The 23,551-nt window shown below is 41.8% G+C and overlaps 3 protein-coding genes across 7 annotated transcripts in view; all 3 read left to right on the top strand.

The window, feature by feature from the left end:
* Positions 1-439: 439 nt before the first annotated feature.
* On the top strand, positions 440-4,872 carry denr (density-regulated protein). 3 transcript variants are annotated; one of them, XM_069701403.1, is made up of 8 exons: positions 440-609; positions 2,087-2,199; positions 2,294-2,313; positions 2,409-2,493; positions 2,934-3,014; positions 3,462-3,578; positions 3,668-3,807; positions 4,528-4,872. In XM_069701403.1, the coding sequence occupies exons 2-8, from the start codon at positions 2,097-2,099 to the stop codon at positions 4,570-4,572; spliced, it is 591 nt and encodes a 196-aa protein (XP_069557504.1). In that variant the 5' UTR covers positions 440-609; positions 2,087-2,096; the 3' UTR covers positions 4,573-4,872. The 3 variants fall into 3 exon arrangements, with proteins under 3 accessions (XP_069557504.1, XP_069557495.1, XP_069557513.1); XM_069701394.1 differs by having other exon boundaries at positions 441-605; XM_069701412.1 differs by lacking the exon at positions 440-609 and adding an exon at positions 643-724.
* An 80-nt stretch (positions 4,873-4,952) lies between these two features.
* Positions 4,953-6,870, top strand: LOC138622506 (hydroxycarboxylic acid receptor 3-like). Its single transcript, XM_069701369.1, has one exon. The coding sequence runs from the start codon at positions 5,265-5,267 to the stop codon at positions 6,249-6,251; it is 987 nt and encodes a 328-aa protein (XP_069557470.1). The 5' UTR covers positions 4,953-5,264; the 3' UTR covers positions 6,252-6,870.
* Positions 6,871-7,894: 1,024 nt separating this feature from the next.
* Positions 7,895-23,551, top strand: part of clip1b (CAP-GLY domain containing linker protein 1b) — a 37,728-nt gene continuing 22,071 nt past the window's right edge. Inside the window, exons 1-14 of one of the 3 annotated variants that reach the window (XM_069700859.1) lie at positions 7,895-8,007; positions 10,090-10,299; positions 10,770-11,150; positions 11,417-11,550; positions 11,715-11,839; positions 12,609-12,810; positions 13,921-14,118; positions 14,687-14,790; positions 16,092-16,152; positions 16,832-16,936; positions 19,006-19,167; positions 19,468-19,563; positions 21,737-21,794; positions 21,894-21,991. In XM_069700859.1, the coding sequence (XP_069556960.1) occupies positions 10,185-10,299; positions 10,770-11,150; positions 11,417-11,550; positions 11,715-11,839; positions 12,609-12,810; positions 13,921-14,118; positions 14,687-14,790; positions 16,092-16,152; positions 16,832-16,936; positions 19,006-19,167; positions 19,468-19,563; positions 21,737-21,794; positions 21,894-21,991 (1,839 nt within the window). In that variant the 5' untranslated portion in view covers positions 7,895-8,007; positions 10,090-10,184. Of the gene's footprint in view, positions 8,008-9,737; positions 9,941-10,089; positions 10,300-10,769; positions 11,151-11,416; positions 11,551-11,714; positions 11,840-12,608; positions 12,811-13,920; positions 14,119-14,686; positions 14,791-16,091; positions 16,153-16,831; positions 16,937-19,005; positions 19,168-19,467; positions 19,564-21,736; positions 21,795-21,893; positions 21,992-23,551 lie in introns of those variants that run through there. The other 2 variants (XM_069700868.1, XM_069700876.1) reach the window with 2 other exon arrangements.

Below are 23,551 nucleotides of genomic sequence, written 5' to 3'. Positions count from 1 at the left end.
TATTTATTCATTGCTCTTATTTTTTTTATAAAAAAATATTTTGATCTATCTAATTTTATGTACACGTATTTGTAATTTTAAAAAAAAAATCGAATTATGTGCACCTTTTATATTTCTATGCTGCTGTGACGACTACATTTATTGCTTTTTATTGCTTTTTATTATTCTATTATTATCTTTTTGCTTCCTGTATGCTGCTGTAGCGAAAAAAAAAAATTCCCTTTGGGGATTAATAAAGTAACTACCTACCTACATTTCCCCACAGTGGGATTAATAAAGTCTAAATCTAAGTAGAAATGTAAAAACAAAAAAAACAAAAAAAACGAATTCGAACAGAAGAGGGCGATAATGAGAACAAACCGATACGAAGCGTCTAAAATCCTGCAGAAGAAGCAGCAGCGCTTCCTGTGCGTTTCCCTCCGAAGCAGCAGGGGGCGCAGCAGCCACATCAACTCCTCAGACTCAGAAAGCGCTGCTTAAGGGGTGCTCAAAGTACGCCAACTAAACCTGAGTCAATAAGAATGCTTTTCTAGAAGTCAAACGACCGTTAATAATGCGACCGGCTTCACTGAACAGACAGCAGTTTTAGAGTATATCGTGCGGGGGTACGTAAGTCGGCATTTCTTGTGTTTTCTTCTTCAGTTATTCAGCACGCAGAGCCCGAGCGGTGCGTTAGCTTCGTTAGCCTGCTGAGCTAACCCGAGCGGCTAACGGTGACAGCTGGGTGAGTCAACGTTACCTGATGAATCAACCACTCAAAACTCAATTCAAGGATTTTTTTTTTTTTTTTTTTTTTAATTTTTCGTTTAGCTCGGCGCGTTTAGTCTCCGCGGTGTCCGAAATTAATCGCGACACTTGAATCGTGGACATTGCGGCGGGTATTTTAGCCACCCGGTCTGTTTTAATAGCGTATTCGGTGTAAAAACAGCCGCATGTGTTAGCCGGCTAAAGCTAAACGCTGCCACATATTGTTGGTCGGGGTGGGGAGGAGGGGAGGGAGGGAGGGAGGGGGGGGGGGTTAAATTAGACCCCCGTTAATACACCGACTTGTGGCCGATTTCAGCTCTCAAGAAGTCCCGTTTCACGATGTCGGCCAGCAGCAGCTCGAGTGTCGGATCTGTGCGGCAATCCGGAGGATTGCTGGCAGGGCAGGGGAGCATGATGAAATACTGGCAGGAGCCTGGCTCACTCCTGATAACACATCTGAAGACATTTTATCACCGCCTTTTATGCGCATTTAAATCTTTGGGTTTTTAATCCTGCGTTCATTTTATGTTCTAGCCCTTTTATTTTTCTTTATTTATCCAAATCCCACATAGTCTGTGGAAGTGCCCTTTTTTTTTTTTCTTCCTTTCCCCCCAGAATTAAAAGAAGGTTAAATATTTGCTCCTCTACTTCCTTCAGCTTCTTACAATATACGATGTTAACATTAAATATAATAGCTGCAGCAATTAGTTGATTTCATCAGTCGAATGAACTGGGGGGAAAAAAATGACGCAATCAAATAATCTTTTCTGGCTTTCTTTTTAAAATATCAAATGTTTACAGGATCTGTTCTATCTTTTGTAGAGGTCGTTGGGTCCTAAATGTAATTTACAAGTCTTTTTTAAAACGATCCACGGCACACTGTAGGGCTTGTAGAAACTTACAATGTCTTCATTTAACATTGGAATATGTCTTTCAACCCACACAAGCCTTCATCAGGGACTCTGATAAAGGCTTGGATTGTTTTGAAGGCGACTTTCATTTCACACCATGAATTCAGACTAAATTCCTTGAAAAAAAAACATCTCAAGATGCCACGTTTGGATATGGTGAATTATAACAATCATTAGATAAGTATAATATTCAACCGATTAATCCAGTATGAAAATAGTCTTTACCTGCAGACTTGTAAAAGATAAGAATAATTCTCAGAGGAAAATCTTCCAGATCGCTGCACATTATTTTTTGTGTGTCTTTTGTTGGGTTTGAATTTCTCGTTTTGCAAATCAACTGAAAGTGGTGGTTAATTCACACCAACCTGAACATTATCTGTCCTGTGTGTTGTAATATTTCCTTCTCTTCATCTGGTATTTTTCTGCAGATAATTTGTGATGGCTACTACTGAGATGGAATGTGGGTCTCTGGAAAGCAAATCAGAGGTGGGAACAGCTGACACTGATTCAAAATACCCATTGAAGGTTCTTTACTGTGGAGGTACGGTAGTTAAAACTTTCGCTCTGCTGTTTGGCATCTTAACCACATTTACGTTTGCGACTATAATTACTGTTTATATCTTTTCTCCCTGCAGTGTGCTCTCTGCCCTCAGAGGTGAGTTTGATCGTCAGAGTTTGGTCATATTCTGTTGTGTGACCCTCTTTGCTGTAAATATTAAATATCTTTTCTCTCCTCTGTGGTGTCTGCAGTACTGTGAGTACATGCCTGAGCCGGCCAAATGCAGGCAGTGGCTGGAGAAGAACTTTCCGGATGTGTTTGCCCGGATGACTATTGGTGAGTTGAAGCTAGAAGTTTTTTCTTCTTCTCATTTCCAGCAAAGTTTACTTTCTTTACTTGAAACATTAGTTGCACAAGAACAGATCTGGGCAATAAAGATGTATGAAATATGAATTGCTGTTTCTGAGTAGGGTGAAATGACGTTCCCTTTATGAACGATTATAATGTAAAAACAAAAACTGCCCATGATTCACTGCACTGCGGGGGAGAAATTTCTTATTAAAACAGGTCAAAATCTCATTTAAAAAAAATATATATATAAAAAATTTTTTTTTGGTCTAAAGAGTTAGAAAATGTACTCTTCCTGAAAAAAAAAAACCCGGTTACTTCAGAGCCGTTAGACACACAGTAAAGGATTCATCTGAAATCTCAGACGTATCTCTGCTGGATTGGTTTTGACATGTTCTTTTTTCATTTGTGTCCCACTGGTCCAGCAGCGAATGCGCCCAAGCAGGAGTCCGGCACTGGAGAGGCGCCCCCTGCAGGCGAGGAGGAGGAGAAGAAGAAGCAGAAGAGAGGTTCGTCGGCTTGTTGCGGTAGTCGTGTAATCATGACATTTGGTGCATCGTTAAAACTGGATTTTTGTGCGTCAAATTCACAGTTTACCGACTTGGTTTAACTTGTAATCCCTCAGTGAGCTCATCGGTTAGTAAACTGGTGATTTACTGCAGCAGAAACTTGTCCAGCTTTATTTTTAGTGAATGACTGGCTGATAGTAAGAAAGTTTAAATGGAAATAGTAAAACCGTTTGGAAAGAGTCCTAAATAAAATGAAATATAATGAATACAATTAAGGAGAGGGAATAGAATGCTTTAAAACACGAGTACACAAAAGAAAAAACATCAAATCCAATAATTAATGACCATATTATAATTTTAAGGAAAGATTTATTTGTATTTATATGCCTTTGTCTACATGAGGATCAACACTTAAAATCGGTTTTTATTTGAAACGACTCGTTTCAGGTGGGAGAGGCCAGATCAAACAGAAAAAGAAGACTGTGCCTCAGAAAGTCACAATAGCAAAAATCCCACGAGCCAAGAAGAAATACGTGACGCGGGTGTGCGGCATGGCGACTTTCGGTGAGAGTTCCGTGTTTTTAGTTTTGCCGTCTGCTGCATCATTGTCGTCCCCTGCGAGCGCTTCGATCTCACCGCGAATCTCTTTGCAGACATCGAACTCAAAGAGGCTCAGCGCTTCTTTGCCCAGAAGTTCTCTTGTGGTGCCTCGGTGACAGCGGAGGATGAAATAATCATTCAGGGAGATTTTACAGACGACATAATCGACGTCATTCAAGAGAAGTGGCCTGAGGTAAGATGTCGGACTTTGTAGGAAACTTAGGAGGAGTTAGTCTGGCCTGTTGATTTCCTATCGTTAGGTTTTTGTTGTTGCAATCCAAACTAATTGTATGTAATTTGTTTTAAGTGAATTTTTTTTTTAATTGCAGTAAAATTGCGCTAATTAGCAAAAATTGCCATTTAAAAAATAAAAATCTACTCACTATTATTGAGCCACGTGATCACTTCCAGTGATGATAAGCAAACTGCTTAGTAATTAGCAGGTTTTTTAAAAAAAAAAAAAATTTAAACTTAGCACATCACAGAAGCATTTTGGTTCTAATCTTTTTTTTTTTTAGGTTTTTGACCTTTTGGAAATGACCAAAAGTTCATACCGAACAATCTCTGCAATTTGGCAAAATTGTGAGCTTACCTGAATTTGCATGAATTTTTGCCTTGGCAACACATTCCCAAGCTAGTATTTCACATTTTCCTGGTGTTTATGTCGCGTCCCGGGTATCTACAAGCCGCGATTACTGTACGTTTACGGGGACTATTTTGATCGGCGGATTAATACACATTTAGCGTTTTAGTGACTTTAGATTCACACAATACTTTGTTGTCGTACCTTTGTTTTCTTTGGGATCTTTTCTGCAAAATACAGAATGTCGTGAAGTGCTTGCAAAACTAACCTTTGTTTATTTGTTACCGTTTTGACAAACTGTGCTCTGAACTCAAAATCTCCGTGTCGCAGGTGGATGACGACAGCATCGATGATCTGGGTGAAGTCAAGAAGTGAAGACCAAATATGCACTTTTACTGAACATGGATGTGACCTGTAACAACGACAAACCTGGCCAAATGTACACATTACGTCATTTTATACCTATTTTATTTACTGTACATACAAAGCTGCGGACTTGGCCACTCACTTGGCAATTTTTATTTCTTTCGTTTATTTTTTTTTATTTTTATTTTTTTTTAGTTAATAGCTGCTTTCTCTCGTTTGCCAAAGGTGGTGGTTTGACGTGACTCCTTCCCAAATGTTCTTCACTCGAGCAAACTGTAGGCTAATAAATTTCAGTCTCCTTCGCCTGTACGCTCCGGTCTTCTTTTTCCTTTATGTTTCCATTGTTGCGTGTCTGCTTTCTGATTTAGTTTTGTTTGACCTCCTCGATGGCCGCGGGTTGCTTGTTTTTCGTAGCGTCCCCATGAGTGCACTTATTCCCCTGCATAATAGTTTTATAATGAAGTCACTGTCCCCAGACAGATAACATTTACACTCCTTTGGGTCAATACCACTCCCCCCCGCCCCCGTAGATAACACGGATGTTCACTCCGTTAGCGAGTTGGCATGTTTGTCTGAGAGTCGTTTGCATGAGCGCACACACGATGCCCTTCCTTAGAAGTTACCTGGTGCGGCGTATCTTTTTATAGGGGCTTTATACCGCAGCGTCTCAGTGCGCCGCGACTCACTCGACGGCTCGGACCATGAATCTCACCGAAGTTTGCTGCGCCTTCGAGTCTCCCGTCCTGGACCGGGTTCTTCCTCCGATTCTGATCCTGGAGTTCGTGTTCGGGCTGATGGGGAACTCGGTCGCTCTCTGGATGTTCGTCTTCCACATGGAAGAGTGGAAGCCCAACGCCGTTTACCTGGCCCACCTGGCCGTCGCCGACTCCATCGTGCTCTTCTGCCTCCCCTTCAGAGCCGACTACTACAGGCGAGGGAAGAACTGGCTGTACGGCGACGCCCCCTGTCGCATCCTGCTCTTCCTGCTGGCGGCCAACCGCGCGGCCGGCATCTTCTTCCTCACGGCCGTGGCCGTGGACCGCTACTTCAAGATCGTCCACCCGCTGAACCGGATCAACCGGATGGGCCTGGGCTACGCTCTCTGGGTGTCGCTGGGCCTCTGGCTCCTGATCTTCCTCGCGACCGGGTACCTCCTCGCCGAGGAGCACTTCTTCCTCAGCGGCAACCACACGCAGTGCGAGAGCTTCAACATCTGCATGGGCTTCAGCCCGCTCTCCACCTGGCACAACGCCTTCTACGTCATCCAGTTCTTCCTGCCGTCGGCCATCGTGGCCTTCTGCACCGTCTGTATCACGTGGCAGCTGAGGGTCCGGACCGTGGACAAGCACGGCAAAATCAAACGGGCCGTCCACTTCGTGCTGGCCGTCGCGCTCATCTTCATCATCTGTTTCTTTCCCAGCACCGTGTCGCGTATCGCCGTGTGGGTGCTCAAGGCGCGCTACGACGAGTGCGAGTACTTCGAGGAGGCCAACCTGGCGTTCTACACGTCGGTGTGCTTCACCTACTTCAATAGCGTCCTCAACCCCATCGTGTACTACTTCTCCAGCCCGGCATTCAGCGGCACCTTCAGGAAGCTGCTGAACAAACTGCTGCGACGGAGCGACGACGCAAACGACACCGACTTATCGGAGAACGACATTCCCACCATCGCCGGTCGACGGGTATGAAGCCAGATTGTTTTTTCTCCTCTGCTGACACTGCAGTACTCTAAAACTCACCTTGTTACAGGAATGCATCGAGCACGTTAAAGACCTGTCTATTAATAACGCTCATATTATTCTACTTTAGCACAATAAAATGTAGAAAAGAGTGTTTTTGAACAAAATGATATATTTAGCAGGTTAGTGCTGTTTACTTGTAACACCTTTTGTAAGTCACGTTGCAGTGTGATTATAAAGCCTTAAATATTAATTTTCTTCAGTAGCAGGAAGATCAAGTTAAATATGAACTGTGAAACTTGGCAAGGGACTAATAATAATAATCTCTTTGGCAATCACATCCAATGCAAATAGAAAGCACTGATTTTCTGCAGCCCATTAAAATAATATTTGCAGTCTGAATCTGTTGAAGCTTGATTAATATCTGTTGTTACTAAGTAGTCAATGAACTCGCACCACTCCTGCATCAGTGTAGGAAGACGGCCAGCATGCATATCTTTCCAGCTAGTTATGCAAGGTAGTGTATTTTTATTTGTTTTATTACAATCTGTTTTGCATGTTTTTGCATATTTAAACTTTAAGTCTCTGTATCATGTTAGTGTTTAGTTTCCAATAAATCAAACATCAGAATAGCAGAATTTGCATTGTTCCTTCGTCCACATATGAAATACTGGTACTTTTAGTCTTTTCATGCAAATTTCCTTTTTTTATTTTTTTTATTTGATTAATTTGATTATTGTGTCATGTACAGTCAATATGCCCAGCAGAAATGTGCTCACAAGACACCATTATTAAAGAAGAATAACGGAAACCAGAACCAGAGAAACAACATAAACTTCAAGTGAATATATAAACCATCCTGACAATTTTTCCAAGCTTTAGCAACAGAGGTCACTAATTTATAAATATTAAAGCTGAACAACTGTTCTATTCTGTAATTGTTGGTGCAAGATATTCTTAACTCGTCATAAGGACAAAACCGAAAAAAAAGTGATTCATTCATAATCTAAATCATATGATTCATGCAGCCTTTTTAAATCTGCCAACCTCAAGGTACAAAGGTCAAATTTGTGTTCTCGGCTGTGCAACAAAAGATCTGTGCTCTCTCAATAGGTTTGGTTTACCATCAAATAAAAGCCCCAAACTATACATGATTTGAATATATGTACTTTGGGAGGTTTTCTTCCTCTGAAAATTTAGTTTTTCCTTCCCACTGTCTGTTATTTCCTGTTAAACGGGAGTTTTTCCTTCCCACAGTCTGAAGTTTTCTTTCACTTAGAAAGTTTTTGCTTCTCACTGTCAGCGGTTTTCTTCCCAATAAAAGGTAGTTTTTCTTACCCACTGTGGGAGTTTTCTCTGTTAAAAGAGAGCTTTTCCTTTCCAATTTTAGGTGTTCTTCCAGTTAAAAAAAAAAAAAAAAAAAAGTTTTCCTTCTTACTGTCAGGATTTTTTTTTTACCCGTTAAAAGGGAGTTTTTTTTTTCTCCATAAAATGTACGGTTCTGTTGTCAGTACTTTAGTATGTGAAGTGCCTTGAGAAAACGTGTGTTGTTATTTAGAGCTACATTGAATTGACACGACACGACACGCTTGCGGTGTACGAGCTCGTATTTGGGTCCGTGAACGCGGCGCTGGTTCCCAGGGTGACGTCAGTCGGGGCTGGGCGAGAAACGGGAGCCGCTGGAAAAACATGTAACGGTGCGAGGTGCGCCGGACTTTCCCTCGACATCCCTTCACTGAGACAACAGTTCAAGCACAGAGACCAAGTAAGACCCTCACAGCAACTTTTTTCACCGTTTATTCCGCTTCCACGTCCCCTCGGCGGACCGTTACTTTTCCGACGTTACATCTCAGTTTTGGTGCATTCTTTTGCTAATCTGTAAACTAGCTAGCTGGCTTCGGCATTCCGGCGGGGAACCGAGGCATCAGCTGCCGGGACGCGAAACACAACAACGGTTAACGCGACGGGGAGGGGGGGAGGAAAGAAGAAGAAAAAAAAAAGAAGCGCCGTCATTTTCTGCCAGACGACAAAAGAAAGCCGTTAACCGTGACGTTAAAACGTGGAGGGTGTAGAGGGAAAAGTGTCGTCGCAGTTAACACCGAAGTTCTCCCTCTAGCTCCGGAGATGGAGACACAAACAACACGGGCCAGTCTCCTGTCACCTTCAGTAATCATTTATTTATGATGTGTGTGAGTGAGTGAGTGAGTGAGGCTGGAGATAAACCAGCAGCGGAGGTTTGACAGCTGAAGGTGTGCTTGTTGTTTTGGTCTGGCGGCACCGGCCGGCCGGCCGGGCGGGGCGGCGCAGCGGTGAGGTAATGTTTTAGCTGACTTCCGGTTACCTGGTCACTAATATGGTCTTCTTCTTCTTCTGTGGTGTTTGAATCAAATCAAGTCAAGTGCATGCTAAAGTTTTAACACCATGGATGGATTGATGTGTTTGGTGGCCCGAGGGGGCAAAGCAGGGGCCCCCGAGCCTCATTTATTAATAAGTAAAGTAAAATTGTTTTCTTTAACCTTCCCTTTATTTTGAGTTTTAAGTGACTAATAAAGTCTGAGGCCCCGGTTCTCTGCTGAAAAATGTCAGTTGAGATGGTTCCTTTTCATTGGGGGTTTTCTGGGGACGCCCAACTGGTGTAGACCCACATGGCTCTGGAGGGATTATATAGCTCATCTGGACAGGAAACACCTCGAAAACGTTGCCGGGGAGACGGATGACCAACCTGCTGCCACAGGGACTCAAATAAGAAGAAGCGAGTTTTGACTCCTGGGTTTGGTTGACCTTGGCGTTAGTTTGAGTCTAAACTAACACGTTAAAATAATCGTCAAAATTACACGATAACACAAACGAACAAACCGTTAAGAGGGAAGCGGGACCAGCGTGTGTTCTACGAGGTTAAATGACTTTTTCTGTCAAGGGAGTCTGGTGTCTTTTTAGAGCACATTCGTGCAACGGCTTCAGTTCCCGCCTGAGAAAGGGCTTCCTGATGGCTTCAGTAACGCTGTGAACTACGACGGTTCTCAGTTCCTGCAGTACCGACGCAAAAAGAAGGAACTTGCTCCAGCAGTTCTTAGAACTAAAATCAAGTTCTTGCAGTCTGAACACGCCTGATGCTCGTCCACGAACACTGTGTTTGCAATTTACAGTTTTACTTTAATCTCCCGACAACATTTTGGAAAGGAGCTTTGAAATCTTGTAAGAACATTTTACAGAGTTCCTATCAAGATGAAGTTTTATTGATTTACTGTTGTTTACTGGGTATTTATTGAAGTTTTTTTTTTATGCTGATTGACAGAAAAAACATTTAATCTCTTCAAAGTGATTAAAAATTAGCATTTTTATTAACCTGCGTTAGTCATCAATGATGCTGCCAGGTGGGTGTTTAGGAGAGCTGCAGTTATTAATTAACAGTTTTGGTAATTAATTGTGAAGATTTGTAATTTAAATATTTTGGAGTTTCGGACCATTTTTTGGACAAAGTACATCCGAAGACTCTTTTCCAACTTTCTGACCTTTTCAAGACCAAACGATTAATTAATTAATCATGAAGATAATTAATCAGTAATGAGACGTGTTGCAGCTTTAATGAACATTGATGAACAGTGATTTTTCTTTTAAACACCCAAGTCACATTATTCTTTTTTACAACATCCATGTCTGCTGAAAGGTTTCTGGATTTCTAAACAAGCATAAAAAAGGTATTTGTGATGAAGAAAAATGTGATTTTATATCACGTCAACGTCCACATCCCGATCCCGTCCCCACAGCTCTGATATTTATTACATTAAACCGCTGAAATGTTCCTTTTAAAACACCGACGGATGTTTTTTTTTGTTTGCCTCTCCAGCTCGTCTCCATCATATTGGGACTGTGTGGGGTGGTGGGGAAGGCCTAGTCCCCTCTACCTTCTTCAGGCCCATCCTCCCTCCTCCCTCCACCCACATGGACAAACCAGCAGCAGCCATGAGTGCACCGCCGGTCAAAGCCAGCGGGCTGAAGCCTCCCAGTAAAATAATCCGATCCTCCGGGGTGCCGTCGAAGACGTCGCCGTCGTCTGGTAAGAAGCTGTCGAGTGAAGCGTTGCAGGAAGATGTGATGAATATCTAAAGACAAGAGGGCACTTGTGTGTAAAAATAAGCTATAATTTTGGGGAATGTCAGCGTGGTACGTTGTGTCCTTCTGCACAGACTAAACATTGAGCCCATTCAGCAGGGAGTCAATCTGATTATCAAGTCCAGCCTTTAATCAGCTAGCAGCTTCAGGCTCGGACCCCCATGTGACCGGAAGACGAGCGGGAACTTCTGCTCCCTATTCAATGATAGCAGTCATTTAAAAGACAGTTCAAAAAGAAATAACGAAATAAAGAAAAGCTCCTTTCCCAAACAAAATATATTGTTTGTGCTTTCCCACCAAAAAAACCCCAAACAAACAGATATTTTTCCAAAGAAAAGAGGGGAAGTTTTAAAACTTGAACTTTCTTTATGATGATTGTTAAAAGTAGTGAATATAATGTAATCCTTACTGCAGGAACTCCAAAGCCCGTCCCTCCCGAGAAGACCCCCGGCAGGGTGAGCTCCCCGACCCCGGACGGAAACGACGACTTTCAGGTCGGCGAGAAGGTCTGGGTGAACGGCAACAAGGCCGGCTGCGTGCAGTTCGTCGGGGGCACGCAGTTCGCCCCGGGGCAGTGGGCGGGCATCGTGCTGGACGACGCCATCGGGAAGAACGACGGGTCGGTGGCGGGCGTGCGGTACTTCCAGTGCGAGGATGGGCGGGGGATCTTCACGCGGCCGTCGAAGCTGTCCAGGACGCCGCTGCCGGAGAGGGAGGCCAACGGGGGGCAGGCGAGTCCGGCGCAAGGAGCCTCCGCGACGGGGGAGTCGCCGCCTGCCGGCACGACCGCGACGGGTAACGTCCAGAAAGTTGGTCAGCAAAAAAATACAGTCTGGAGAGATCTATGAAACATGTCAGAGCAGGAAATGAAATCCTAAATGGACAAAAACTCTCATTTTCATTCTTACTTTTATCGGGGCCGTTTTTACCCGATCCGCATTGAACACCATTTGAGCTTCAGCTTGTTTAGCTTCACAAACGGCTCTCGGATACAGGACGGGACGTTTTAGGTAAACACGCCGACACGGCAAACAGACGTGTTTTTTTTTTTATTCGTCCAGTTCAGAGCATCGGCATCAAGACGAGCGGCATGCTGAACCGCATGGTGGCGTCCAGCGAGTCGGTGTCCAACCTGTCGGACCCGGACTCCATGAAGAAGAACAGGAGGGAGCTGCGGCGGGGAGACCGAGTGCTAGTAAGAAGCTCGGCGACTGAGCTGTTACTTAGTTCATATCGCGAGGAGGTGTGTGTGTGTGTGTGTGTGTGTGTGTGTGTGTGTGTGTGTGTGCGTGTGCGTTTGTCGTGTTATACACTCGGTGAAGGGAAATAAAAAAACACGGTGAATAAAACTGTGTGCAGGTCGGTGGTTCAAAGGCGGGAGTGGTGCGGTTTCTTGGAGAGACGGACTTTGCGAAAGGGGACTGGTGCGGAGTCGAACTGGACGAACCTCTCGGTAAAAACGACGGAGCCGTGGCCGGGACGAGGTAACGAACTCCGAGAGATGTCTGACGAGTTCTAGACAGATTTTTTTAATTTTTGTTTTGTTTGTCTTCTAACGTTTGTTCAGAAGACAAAGTTCTTGTAAGATGTTTTCTTCTTCTTCTACATGCTACGTGAAAGTTGACGTGAGCTCTTCGTTTAGTCACGTAGGAAATATCTGTTTGTACTGTAAAACATCACACAGGAATTTAGTGGAGTCAATGAATATGTTTTCTCACGTAAACATAAATATTTTCAAGATTTTAAGTCAAATTTAAAATGTCTGGTTTATATTTTCAAAACTTCTACAGACGAGTTGTTCTTTGGACTTAAAATGACGAGTTGAATGAATGAACTGCAAAAAAACATTCAACTCATTAAATTGAGTTTTTAAAGAAACCGAATGATCACTCGGTATTATCAGATTTCCCAGCATGCATTGTTAAAACTCTCCGTAGGAAACCTGCTGTTTGTCTTCAATACATCTAAACTTTATTTACATGTTCAACTTATTATTTAACAAAGTGGCAGCAATTTTATTCATATTTAACAAAGAACTGAAAAACAAAAGACGAATTTTACACAAAATGCCACATTAGAAATTTTACCATGGATGCTTAAACTCAATAAATCATTCAAATAAAATAACGTTTAGTGGAGTTACTAAACCGAATTTTACTTTTTGATGTTTTAAAGCGGCTCTTTAACTCATATTTTTTCACACCAGATGATTATTTTACTGTGACGGTTAACCAGCAGCTGTTTCCTCCTCAGGTTCTTCCAGTGCCTGCCCCGGTACGGCCTCTTCGCTCCGGTCCACAAGGTGACCCGTATCGGCTTCCCCTGCACCACGCCGTCCAAAGCCAAGAGCTCCCGGAGGAGGTCCCTCCTCAAGAGGAGCCCCAGCGCCTCCTCCATCAGCTCCCTGAGCTCCGCCACCTCCTCCATCAGCGGCAAACCGAGCCGAGCCGGACTGGTGAGACTCGCGCTGGAGTTATTGATCCAACACCGCTGAGCTCGGATACAAAAACCCTGATTGTGTGTCAAAGCTGATTTTTATTTTTTGAAACCTCAACTTTAACATTTGAATATCCCGTCAAACAGAAACAACTCTAGTTTAGAAGAATAGTTCATGAGATGGAGTGACTTAAGAGATCAATACCACTGAATGCTAAATATGAATCCTGCAGCTGGGAAAGCGTTAGCTTAGCTTAGCACAAAGACTGGAAACAAGTGGAAACAGCTCGTTTCTCTTTTTACCACATTTACGGAGGTAAGCGGTCTGACTCGGTAACTAAAACCGGATTTCTTGTTAAAACTTACAACAAAGTGTAAGAATAGTGTTATCTCTATCAACAGGATAGTGACAGATATCAAAGTGTTATTAATATTCTCATATAACTTTCAGCAAGACAGCAAACTATTCTTTCACGTACAGCTAGGTACCAAACTTTGATAGTTTATGACACCGATATCTACGTATTTAGTATCGAAAAAGGCCTTCACATTCGGTAAAAAAAAAATGTATATGTACGTTTCATCTACGTTGACATGTTTTGGTTTTAAAAAGTATAGCTTTTCCTACGTTTATTTCTCATCAGCGTCAGTGAGACACATAGTTTATTATACGTAGATAAAATCACTTCGGTTTCAACTTCGATGAAGCTGACATTAGAACGCATTAATCTACAGAAGCGCATTGCATTCACATAAGAAAACAAATTAGACAGCTTATCTCATAATTATTAGATCCTGATCTCGTAATTATGAATGACCCTTTGCTCCTCCCCACCTCGTCCAAATATGGTCACTTCTAGCTCCAGATAAGCGAGATGGCAACGGCTGAAATTCCGAACTGGAGGCTCCACAAACCGATTGGGTTGATTGCCGCTTGTTCAGCTCTCGTCACACCATCACCCCCTCGTATTTAACCACCGAACACCTTCTGGCCCTCGCGCGCGCACACACACACACACACACACACACACACACACACACACACACACACACACACACACACACACACACACACTCAGGTTTCTCTAGGAAAAACCCGTCTCGGCTGACGTTTGTGTCGTTCTTGCAGCTGACGGAAACGTCCGCTCGGTACGCCCGCAAGATCTCCGGCACCACGGCGCTGCAGGAGGCCCTGAAGGAGAAGCAGCAGCACATCGAGCAGCTGCTGTTAGAGAGGGACCTGGAGAGGGGCGAGGTCGCCAAGGCAACCAGCCACGCAGGGGAGGTGCAGCAGGAGCTGACCCAGATGAGGAAGGGCCGGGATCAGGTCAGAAACACGCACACGGGCATGTTCACTGCAGCTTAACCAGGAAACACGGAAAAGGTTTTGTTTTTAATCCCTCAGAAGACGTTATGAACGTGTTCAGATCTGTATACTGGATTTAAATCTGTAACGCGATTCTAATTCGATGTTAGTGTTGCTCTGTGTTTGTAGGATGTCTAATGATGCAACTTTTCAAGTTTTTTGTGTGTGTTTTTTACACTTAATCTGTTATTTTTTTCCTTATATTTAATTGTAAAGCAAAGGGCAAACAGAAAAGTCTTGACTTATGTCGAAAAGCAAATGTCAAATTATGATTATTATCTTAAATTTTGAGATAATGCCGAGACTCATGAGACATAACATCGACACACAGGGTTTAATTACATATTTAAACATAAAATCTGTTGTTTCCGAGTTACAACGAAGCCCATATTTTCAATTCAAAACATTTCAGCGATAACTTCATCGCTGAGGAAATTCAAGTTTGGTCTAAACGTCAGTGATTGGAGCTCTTTGTTACGATCAACACCTCAGTGATCGGAGCTCTTGCTGTTTGTGTGTGTTTTTGCAGTACGCTTTGGAGATGGAGGCCAAGCTGGATCAGCTGCATTCGCTGGTGGAGGCGGCCGACCGAGACAAAGTGGAGCTGCTCAACCAGCTGGAGGAGGAGAAGAGGTGGGTGGAGTCACTTCACCTGCAGCCTGAACAGGTTTACAGGCACCGTTAAAGTCTGTAGTGTCAGCAGATACGGAAGACGACGGGGTTGACGTTTACCAAACTCCTGAAAAAGAGGAAAATCTTCACGTTTACTCACAAACTTTAGAGTTAACTTAACTTAGAGTACTCTTTAGAGTAAAAAAAAAATGATGCTCTTAAATGCCGGGTTCAAACTACACAATATATTTGTCTATCGCCACGGTAACTCCCATCCGGACACGGATCAAAATCAAAAGCTGTCAATCACAGCGAGCAAGGCACTAGTTTATATTACTGTCATCCTATTGGTCGAGAAAAACGTCATAGGATAAGTCAAACTGGGCAGGTAAAAACAAAAAGATTCAGACTGAATTTGTGTCTTCTGATCCCTCCATTAATAAGAGATATATATATATATATATATATATAAAGAAATAACAAAGATGGAGGGAAACAAAAATAAAAAATACTAAAAACAAACAAACAAAAAACAACAGGAAATTAAACATTGTAGATTGGCGGTTGTTGGAATAATAATAATACATTTTATTTTTATAGCGCTTTTCAGAATAGTCAAAGACACTTTACAGGTAAAAAAAAATTATCAAAACAACATAGCGCTTTTATTTTTGTAAGGACAAACGTTTCCAGCGACAGGTCATCTGGGTCAGGACCAAAACTAACGTCGTCACATCAGTAGTCATTGCTCAGTATAAAGTGTAAAGTATAAAGGGTTTAGATGAGTCTGCTTTTTATCAAGATAAGTGCCTATTTATTCTATATTTTATATTGTTAAATTCAGATTCTAAAACTTGATGAGCATCACCAGTTTTGTTTGAAGAGCTTTTATCTTTAGATTTTAAATCTTATTTCCACTTTTTGTTTCATGTTTTTAACAATGCATGAAGGCATGTTGCATTCCTGCACAATTTTTCTGTAAAATACATTAGAATTTCTCATAAAATTCACTAAGTTGGTGGTTAAAACTTTGGCAAACGTGGGTCCTGAGACTGACCCACTCAAGGATCTACTGTTCGAGAGAGAAATAAATCCTTTAATCTAAACTTTTCAGCTTTTTTTTTTTTTTTTATTTTTCTTGACAAGCTTTAAAAGCTGTTAAAATCATCTTTTTCCACTCTGACTGACACTGCCAGGTCATTCCGGCTCTTCATTAAATCTATGTGATGATCGCAATCAGAGAACCTGAAACTGAAGTTTGTGATGGAGACCCTGCTGGTTGGGAGGTTAAAGAAGTTTTTCCCGTTGTCCCTGTTTGACAGGAGAGTGGAGGACCTGCAGTTTAGCGTGGAGGAGGCGTGCATCACCAGAGGAGACCTGGAGGTAAACCCGTCCGTCGTTACGTAATCCGATCCTCAATTAAACAAATTCCCCTCACTCCATCTTCCTCACGTCAGCTCTCGGCCTCGCACTCATCGGGCTCCTTTCATGTGAATCACCGACAGACGGATCAAACCCGTCAGAATAAAATCACGTCTTCCCGTTCGACATCTTTTATTCTCACTTTTTTTCTTTTGGTGACTTTTCATTTTCCTCTTGACGAAACCATCATCGTGCCTGCGGTTTCTTCCTCTTCCCGCGCTCTCTGAATCATTAATTTACTTTCTTCCTCTTTCTTCCTGCTTCTGTTACTTAATCATTCATTCACTTCCTCTCTGATTTTTTTCTTTTTCTTTTTCTTTCTAACCATCTGTCAGCACTTTCGTTCCCGTCACCTCTTCATCCACATCGTCTGGTTCTATTCTGCCTTCGCTCCACCTTCCTCTCGTGTGCATGTGTCGTCTGCATCCTCACTCACTCACTCTTGAGAAGAATTAGTCTCCTTCAAAGTGGCGGACAGAAGAGAGATGAAAGCATCCGAGCAACAAACCGGCTGATGTAACAGACCATCTCTTACTCATGGCTCCATCTTTAAAGTCTCCTCTCTTGTCTCTCGGCTGGCATGCGAGTGTTGCATTGGTGTTTGTTCTCCTTCTCTTCCTGCTCTCTCTCCGACTAACAGACGCAGACCAGGCTGGAGCATGCCCACATAAAGGAGCTCGAGCAGAGCCTTCTCTTTGAAAAGACCAAAGCTGAAAAACTCCAGAGGGATTTAGAGGACACCAGGGTAATGCCGGCAGTCCCCGCAGAACCGACTCAGTCACGTGTCTTCCCCCCCCCCCCGAAACCAGCAGGTTTAATACCGAAGGAGCTGCAGCTTGATAAAAAAACAAAAAAAACATTAACATCTCATCTGCTTCTCCAGTTGCTGAACAACATGCATGTGCTTTTCACAGCGTCAACCTTAAAGGATCAGGTTGTTGAACATTTAGTCAACAAATCCCATGGAAAGACCAAAACGGACTCTCTGATTTATTCCCCGTCTGTGACACTCAGGTGTTTTTCTACTAAAGATATCAACCGGTGATTAAAAAAAAAAAAAAGAAAAGAAAAAACTGCTCCGGTTGAGAGTCCTGCACAAACCAAACATGAAGGATTAGTCTGGTTTTGTTTGTTTGGGTTTGTCTTTAATCCTCTTGTTTTTCGGCGCACTCTGAAAAGATCAAATTCAGAGACGACTCTTAATGCTTTCCTGTCCCCGTCTGCGTCCTTTTAAAGACCTAAATCTGTAACTGGATACCACGAATATAAAGTTTTATTTTCTGGGTAATATCTTGTGACAGCTGGCTGCCGTGGGAGTAAAGAAATTATTAGGGACTATTTTCAGCGGCGGATGAATCCACATTTGGTGCTCTAGTGAGGATTTGAAGCAGCAGGACGGTGAAACACCGTCAGCATGTCATAGTTTATAATGCAGTGGAGATTTAAAGCTGTTCCACATTTTCCATTGGAACATGTTGGTTTTTCTCTCTTTAGATTCCAACTGCACTGACATTTGTCCTGTTTTAGATAGATTAAAAATGATGTAGCATGAAATAAATTAAAGGAATAAAAAACACAGCGTTAGACAGAGATCTCAGAGAGAAGAGAAGGAATAAATTTTTTTAAACTCTTAATATTTTAAGATGTTTTAATACAGAGCTTCAACTTTTTATAAATTTGTTTTTCTTTTGGAGCTTTAATGTTGTTTTATGCTTTGTGGTGTCTCCTAATAAGATAAAGTCCAGACTGTTGCAGTCTTTGGAGATGCACCAACAAGGACTACTTCAGGATCTCTGATAGCAGTGGCGCTCTTTCGCACAGAAACATTTAGATAAATCAGCATTTGATACTCGTCAGTGGGATTAATTCATTGTTTGGGCTTTTCATGGGACTTGCTGGCCGTAAGATAAATGTAGAAGACTCCCATCTTTCATCCTTTAACCAGAAGCTTTGACGCGATGAGTCAAAGTCTCCTGCAGTAACACGGCGAACCCCTGCTGGGACCAAGTTCTCTAAAGATGGAGGAAACTTTGAGACGAATTTCCTTCGGATGAACCGCTACGTTTGGTTTGTTTACTGGTTAAAGTTATTGATGTGAACATTTTTATGTCGGTGTTTAAACTCTTTAAAAAAATATCTGCACCAAATGTTGTTGTCCATGAAACCAAGATTGTTACTGAAGTTTTATTCAGTCAAACTAAATATTATAAATGTTTGATTCTTTTTATGTCTGACATGTAGAGAGACACAGAGGTGGACTTTCACTATTTAAATATGAAGCTATTTTTAACAGCTAGTTAGCTTAGCTTAGCATAGCTGGATATTGAATGAACAGAGGCAAAATATACTGTTTTATCTAAAAACGTGAAGTAGGAAACTACTTTTTTTTATTAAATTTCATAAACTTGAAGATCTTCGCTCGTCAGATATTTAAAATGTGAGAGTTAAATCCTTTTTCTAGAGTAACAGGAATTAAAGTGACCAACTGTAGGCAGCGTATTTACTTCAGTGAAGCAAGATAATAAAATGAAAGAGTCAAATGAGGTAATAAAATGAGTAAATGACTAAATTCAATTGAGAGAAAATTTCTGCAACAATTTTGATGATGGATTAAATTAATGAAATGATAAATTTGCCAAATGAGATTCCAGCTTATCCTTTTTTAAATTTTTTATTATGTAGATATATATTTTTATATTTCTGGTCGAACCAAAACAATGATTTTGAAGGTTTTGAGCAGCCTGTTACTGATCCCCTCTATCAGGCCTCTCCTTCGCCTTCACGCCTCCTCCTCTCCACGTTCCCCCTCCGCAGGTGGCCACGGTGTCGGAGCGCTCCAGGATCATGGAGCTGGAGAGGGAGGTGGCTGACCTCCAGCTCCGGCTGCGGGCGTCCCAGCAGAAGGAGGACGCCGCGTCTCTGTCCCAGCAGCAGACCAGCAGCTTCAAACACCAGGTTCAGTCTCAGGAGAAAAAGGTTTGTGGGAAAAACACCGGAGAATTCCCAGCGCCGGTGTTTTGTTCATCTGTATTCACACAGGTCGCTTGTTAAGTGGATTAGTCATCAGCATCATTATAATTGGTAGAACTAGAAGAACTGGTGTCGTTTCTCTTTACAACCTTATATGTAAATAGTCAAATGTCCTCGTCACGTGTGGTTTTTTTGAGGCTACTGTGATGGTTTATAATTTATGGCTCCACTCGGTGTATATTTCTGTCCCATACTATCTCCCCCCCGCCCCCACCCCCCTCCCACCCCTCCTCCTCCCCCTAACAGATCAGCGAGCTGAGTGTCGACCTGGAGAGCAAACAGAAAGAGCTTCAGTCTGTGCAGCAGGACAAGAGCTCTCTGGAGCAGCAGCTCACCAGCCTGGTAAGAAGGGAAGACACTCGCAGTGTAATAACGATCAATAAACGCGGTACGGAGTTATAATAATGTCACAATCAATACGAATATAATGCACTGTCGCCCCCTTTTAAACATGACTTCACTTATCTGTTATTGAAAACAGCTTTTTGGGGGTTTTAAATGGAGGTCTGTGTTGTGAAGCCTCCTTTTCAGACAAGCACTTCTTTAAGTAAATGTGAGAGCAGTTTGACATGTTTGATTTATTTATGTTTTATTTTAAACTTAGAACAAGTATAGAAATATACAAACAATTCACTAAACTCAACATAAAAGTTTCTAGAGTAACAAATGATTTTCCAGCCATGACGGAAATGTCCGTCGATGCCACCTGTCACGTTCCAAAGGTGGTCATTTCATTTGATTTGAACCCGGATGTCACTCCAATTAATTACATTATATTCAATATTGTTATAATGTTTTTTTTTTTATTGAGTTGAACATTCAGTGTTTAGGTCAGTTTGGTAAGGTTTCATGTTAATACTACGACTGCATTTATCTCACCATTTAATCCACGCTAACTATTCTTTACTTTCAGCTAACTATTAAATGGTTAGCATTACTTTATGATAACTATTTCTCTCCTTTTGCTAACCATTTAAACTGTCGGTTACTTTTCGCATACCATTTAAACCATTACTTTATGATAACTATTTCTTACGTTTAGCTAACAATTGAAACAGTTTGTTCATTACTTTTCGCTAACCATTTAATCCTTTTACGTTACGGTAACTATTCCTTACTTTTGGCCGTCTATTAACAGTTTTTCCGTTACTTTTAGCTGACAGCTGACAATTAGTTTATGCTAATATTCCTTACTTTGCTTCATAGAATGACAACATGTATAAATATGCAGTATATCTTAAAAATACAATCATTTTTTTTAGGAAATATCATACAACACATTCAAAGAAAGATAAATTAATTTGTGGTATTTAATCCATATATTTCAGTTCCATAAAAGCGGTACATTTCTCTCTGTGTAACATTTTCTCTGGGAAAATGGAAATCTTTTTAGTGCCGCAGACTTTCAGGACAGAGTCTGCTTCATGATTTGATTTCACGCAATGAAGTGCCAGCTCATAATCCAGATTGTTAGCGTAAACAGCCTCATGATCAGTCTTATGATTTGCAGTCCCCAATTTTAAAGCTCATTTAGTTTTGCAGTCAGACAGCAGGATAAATAGTTGTTCTGGTAACTGGCCAAAATTGTGAAATCCTGTTTGACAATATTAAGATTTGTTGTGCATGTTTTGGCGTCTGATAAACTAAGCCCCGCCCACCTATACTGGCAACCCAGCTGCACCATAGTCATGTCCCCAAACATACCTCTCTTTGAGGCCTAATATTTATTTAATAATTAAATTGTTTCCAGAAGGACCACCTGATCAGAAGGAGGGGATTTTTCAAATGACACCATAATGACTTGTGGAAAACATTTACTGACTTTGTATTTCAGGAGCGAAATTAATGTTTTTTGAATTAGAGTAAAAATTGGAGCCAGCCCCCTGTGGCCGCTGGTGGTACTGTACTTTAAGGCACTTCGGCATTGGTTTGACTTTTTAGACCAAAAGGCTATGTCGCCAAAGAGAACAACACAGAGATCTTTTAGATTGTTACTTTAAATGTGCAAACAAGTAGAGCAGAAGATTTTCTTTTCTTGGACTAAACATCATCATGACATCATAAAGTTGTTAGTGCCGGTTTTTCACATTTAAGAGGCTGTATTATTGGCAAAATTGCTTAAAAATGGCTTAAACTTCAATTATTTTATCTCTTCAAGTGTCTCAGAAGTGCTGAACGAAGTGGTATCGCTTTAATAACTCGGAAAAAAGTAACTTTCAGACATGAGGCCCGGCTCCAAATTGCCAGCACATTTTCCTAATGAAGTGCACGTTTGTGAGTTTCTTATCTGTAACTGTAGATTTGCCCGGTCCTACTTTTTTTTTTTTTTTCAACCGTGCCGTGTTTTTTTGCTCGTGGGCATTGTGAAAAGTGGCCTCATTAAGAGAGGCATTTCATCCACAAACATTGCATGTTTTCTGCAGCCAGTCATTATTCCCCCGGTTAGCTCAAGGTAGAAGAATGCTGCTATGCGAGTGATTAGCTCGCAGTAACGACCGATGTTTCTCCGTTTCAGAGACAGAAGCTCCAGACGGCCGAGGAGGAGAACTTGAAGACGGCGAAGACCATGCAAGGTAAACACATCGGATGCATTTCTGCAGGTTTCACTGCGGCATGTTTGATTTGTATTTTTCTGTGTCACAGTCGATGCTGTCCTTGTGTTTTTCTGTCAGAGCTGGAGCAGAGTGTCGGGCGTTCGAAGAAAGAACACCAAACCCTGAAGGAGGAGAGTCAGTGCAGAGAGATGCAGCTGAAACTCCAGCTGACACAGGTAGGTCTGCATAAGGTGCACGTTTGAGGTGCTTTACTACTTTAATTGAATGCAAGTCCATGCTTTTTACTACACCTCATTTATATAATAGATTTTGCATAAAGAAATCATGTTTTTCGCTTTTGACCAGTTAGAGAAAGGCAGTTTTCTGTTGGCATCATCTTGTCACGTTTCAAATGTGGTTTTATTTAAAGAACTAATTGAGGCACAAAGAAGTTATACTCCTATTATTTCACACACACAAAAAAATGACCGGATGAAGTCACTAAAACTCTGTTGTTACTTACTTTTTTTTTCAAGTAACATTTTCAGTGCAGGACTCTTATTTTAACGGAGTATTTTTACAGTAATGCTAAAAATACTATGAATACTGGAGGTGTGAATCTTTACTGATTTCACGTTTCTATTAGATTCTGATTCACTCGTCAACGACTTGATTGAATGTCGATGCATATTGATGCAGTTTAGAAGTGGAAAGTTCAAGCCAGCTTATTATTTTCTGATGCTACAATTTACAGATGTCTTCTAAACGTCTTATATGCAGACTATCAGCCGGTGTTTCTGTAACGCACTGGACCAAGTTGCAGGTATATCTCAGTATCTCGGCCCTAAGAGGAGATTGGTGCGTGAAGAAGTAATGAAAGTACCCAAGTACTCAATTTACTGATGTTCCCTGAATGCCCCATATGCAGGCTGTTAGTAGATGCTACACACCTCTTGTCCCCATTCGGTTACTGCTGATCGTGCAAACTCAAGACCGGTTTGCGGCCAAAAGTGAGTTTGTTTTGCAGACACGGACAGGTTTGAGTGCCAATTCTCTGCTTTGTTATGAAGAAATGAACGTACGTATTTACAGGAAAGCAGAATGCATGGATGGGTGAGGCATGTGTAGTGTTGATGGTAGAAAGAAAAAGGTCAAACAAACCAAATCCAGGACACGTGGAGCCACAGAGATTTATATATATATAAAGAAACCAGGCTGGTATTTATAGCTGCTGCTTTACCTGAACGACCCTCCCTGACTGCTCCTGCAGGACGAGGCTGAGAGAGCCTCAGCAGGCAGAAAGGGAGGAGTCGTAACAGTCTGACAAGACTGAAATAAGGTGTGAGATTTACCTGCATAGAAACAGAGTGATTTTATCTGCCTGCGCGGATCTTCATTTACGTGCATTTATCATCTGTCACTGGGTCGGTGCAGAGTCTCGTACCTCTAATGAAATGTTTGGTATTTGAAATGTCGCAACTAAATCATTCAAAAAGTCGTCTTCTCTTTAATAATGCATCTTTAAATAATCTCCCGTTTCCGTGCGGCTGCTCTCAGACTCTCCCTCTCTGAAGCTGACGGAAGCCTCGGGGTAACGCCATGTTGTTAAAACATTACTAACACACACATGCACACATTACTCTCCTCCCCGTTCGGTCTGAATACGTCCACACAGACTTTTTTATTTTTTTAATTCCAGCTTCCCAGTTGTGTTGAGTCGATGAGCTCTGGCTACTCGTCAACATGATTTAAATGTGATACTCATTGTTGTGATCTTTTTAAAGCACCGCATGAGA

This window comes from Brachyistius frenatus, unplaced genomic scaffold (genome assembly GCF_029030835.1).
Source record: "Brachyistius frenatus isolate BFR_SWC_R1_liver_20210118 unplaced genomic scaffold, ASM2903083v1 Contig_3, whole genome shotgun sequence".
In the NCBI taxonomy this organism is placed as follows: domain Eukaryota; kingdom Metazoa; phylum Chordata; class Actinopteri; family Embiotocidae; genus Brachyistius; species Brachyistius frenatus.
The sequence above is the reverse complement of the archived record's forward strand: the minus strand, read 5'-3'. Positions and strand labels throughout refer to the sequence as shown.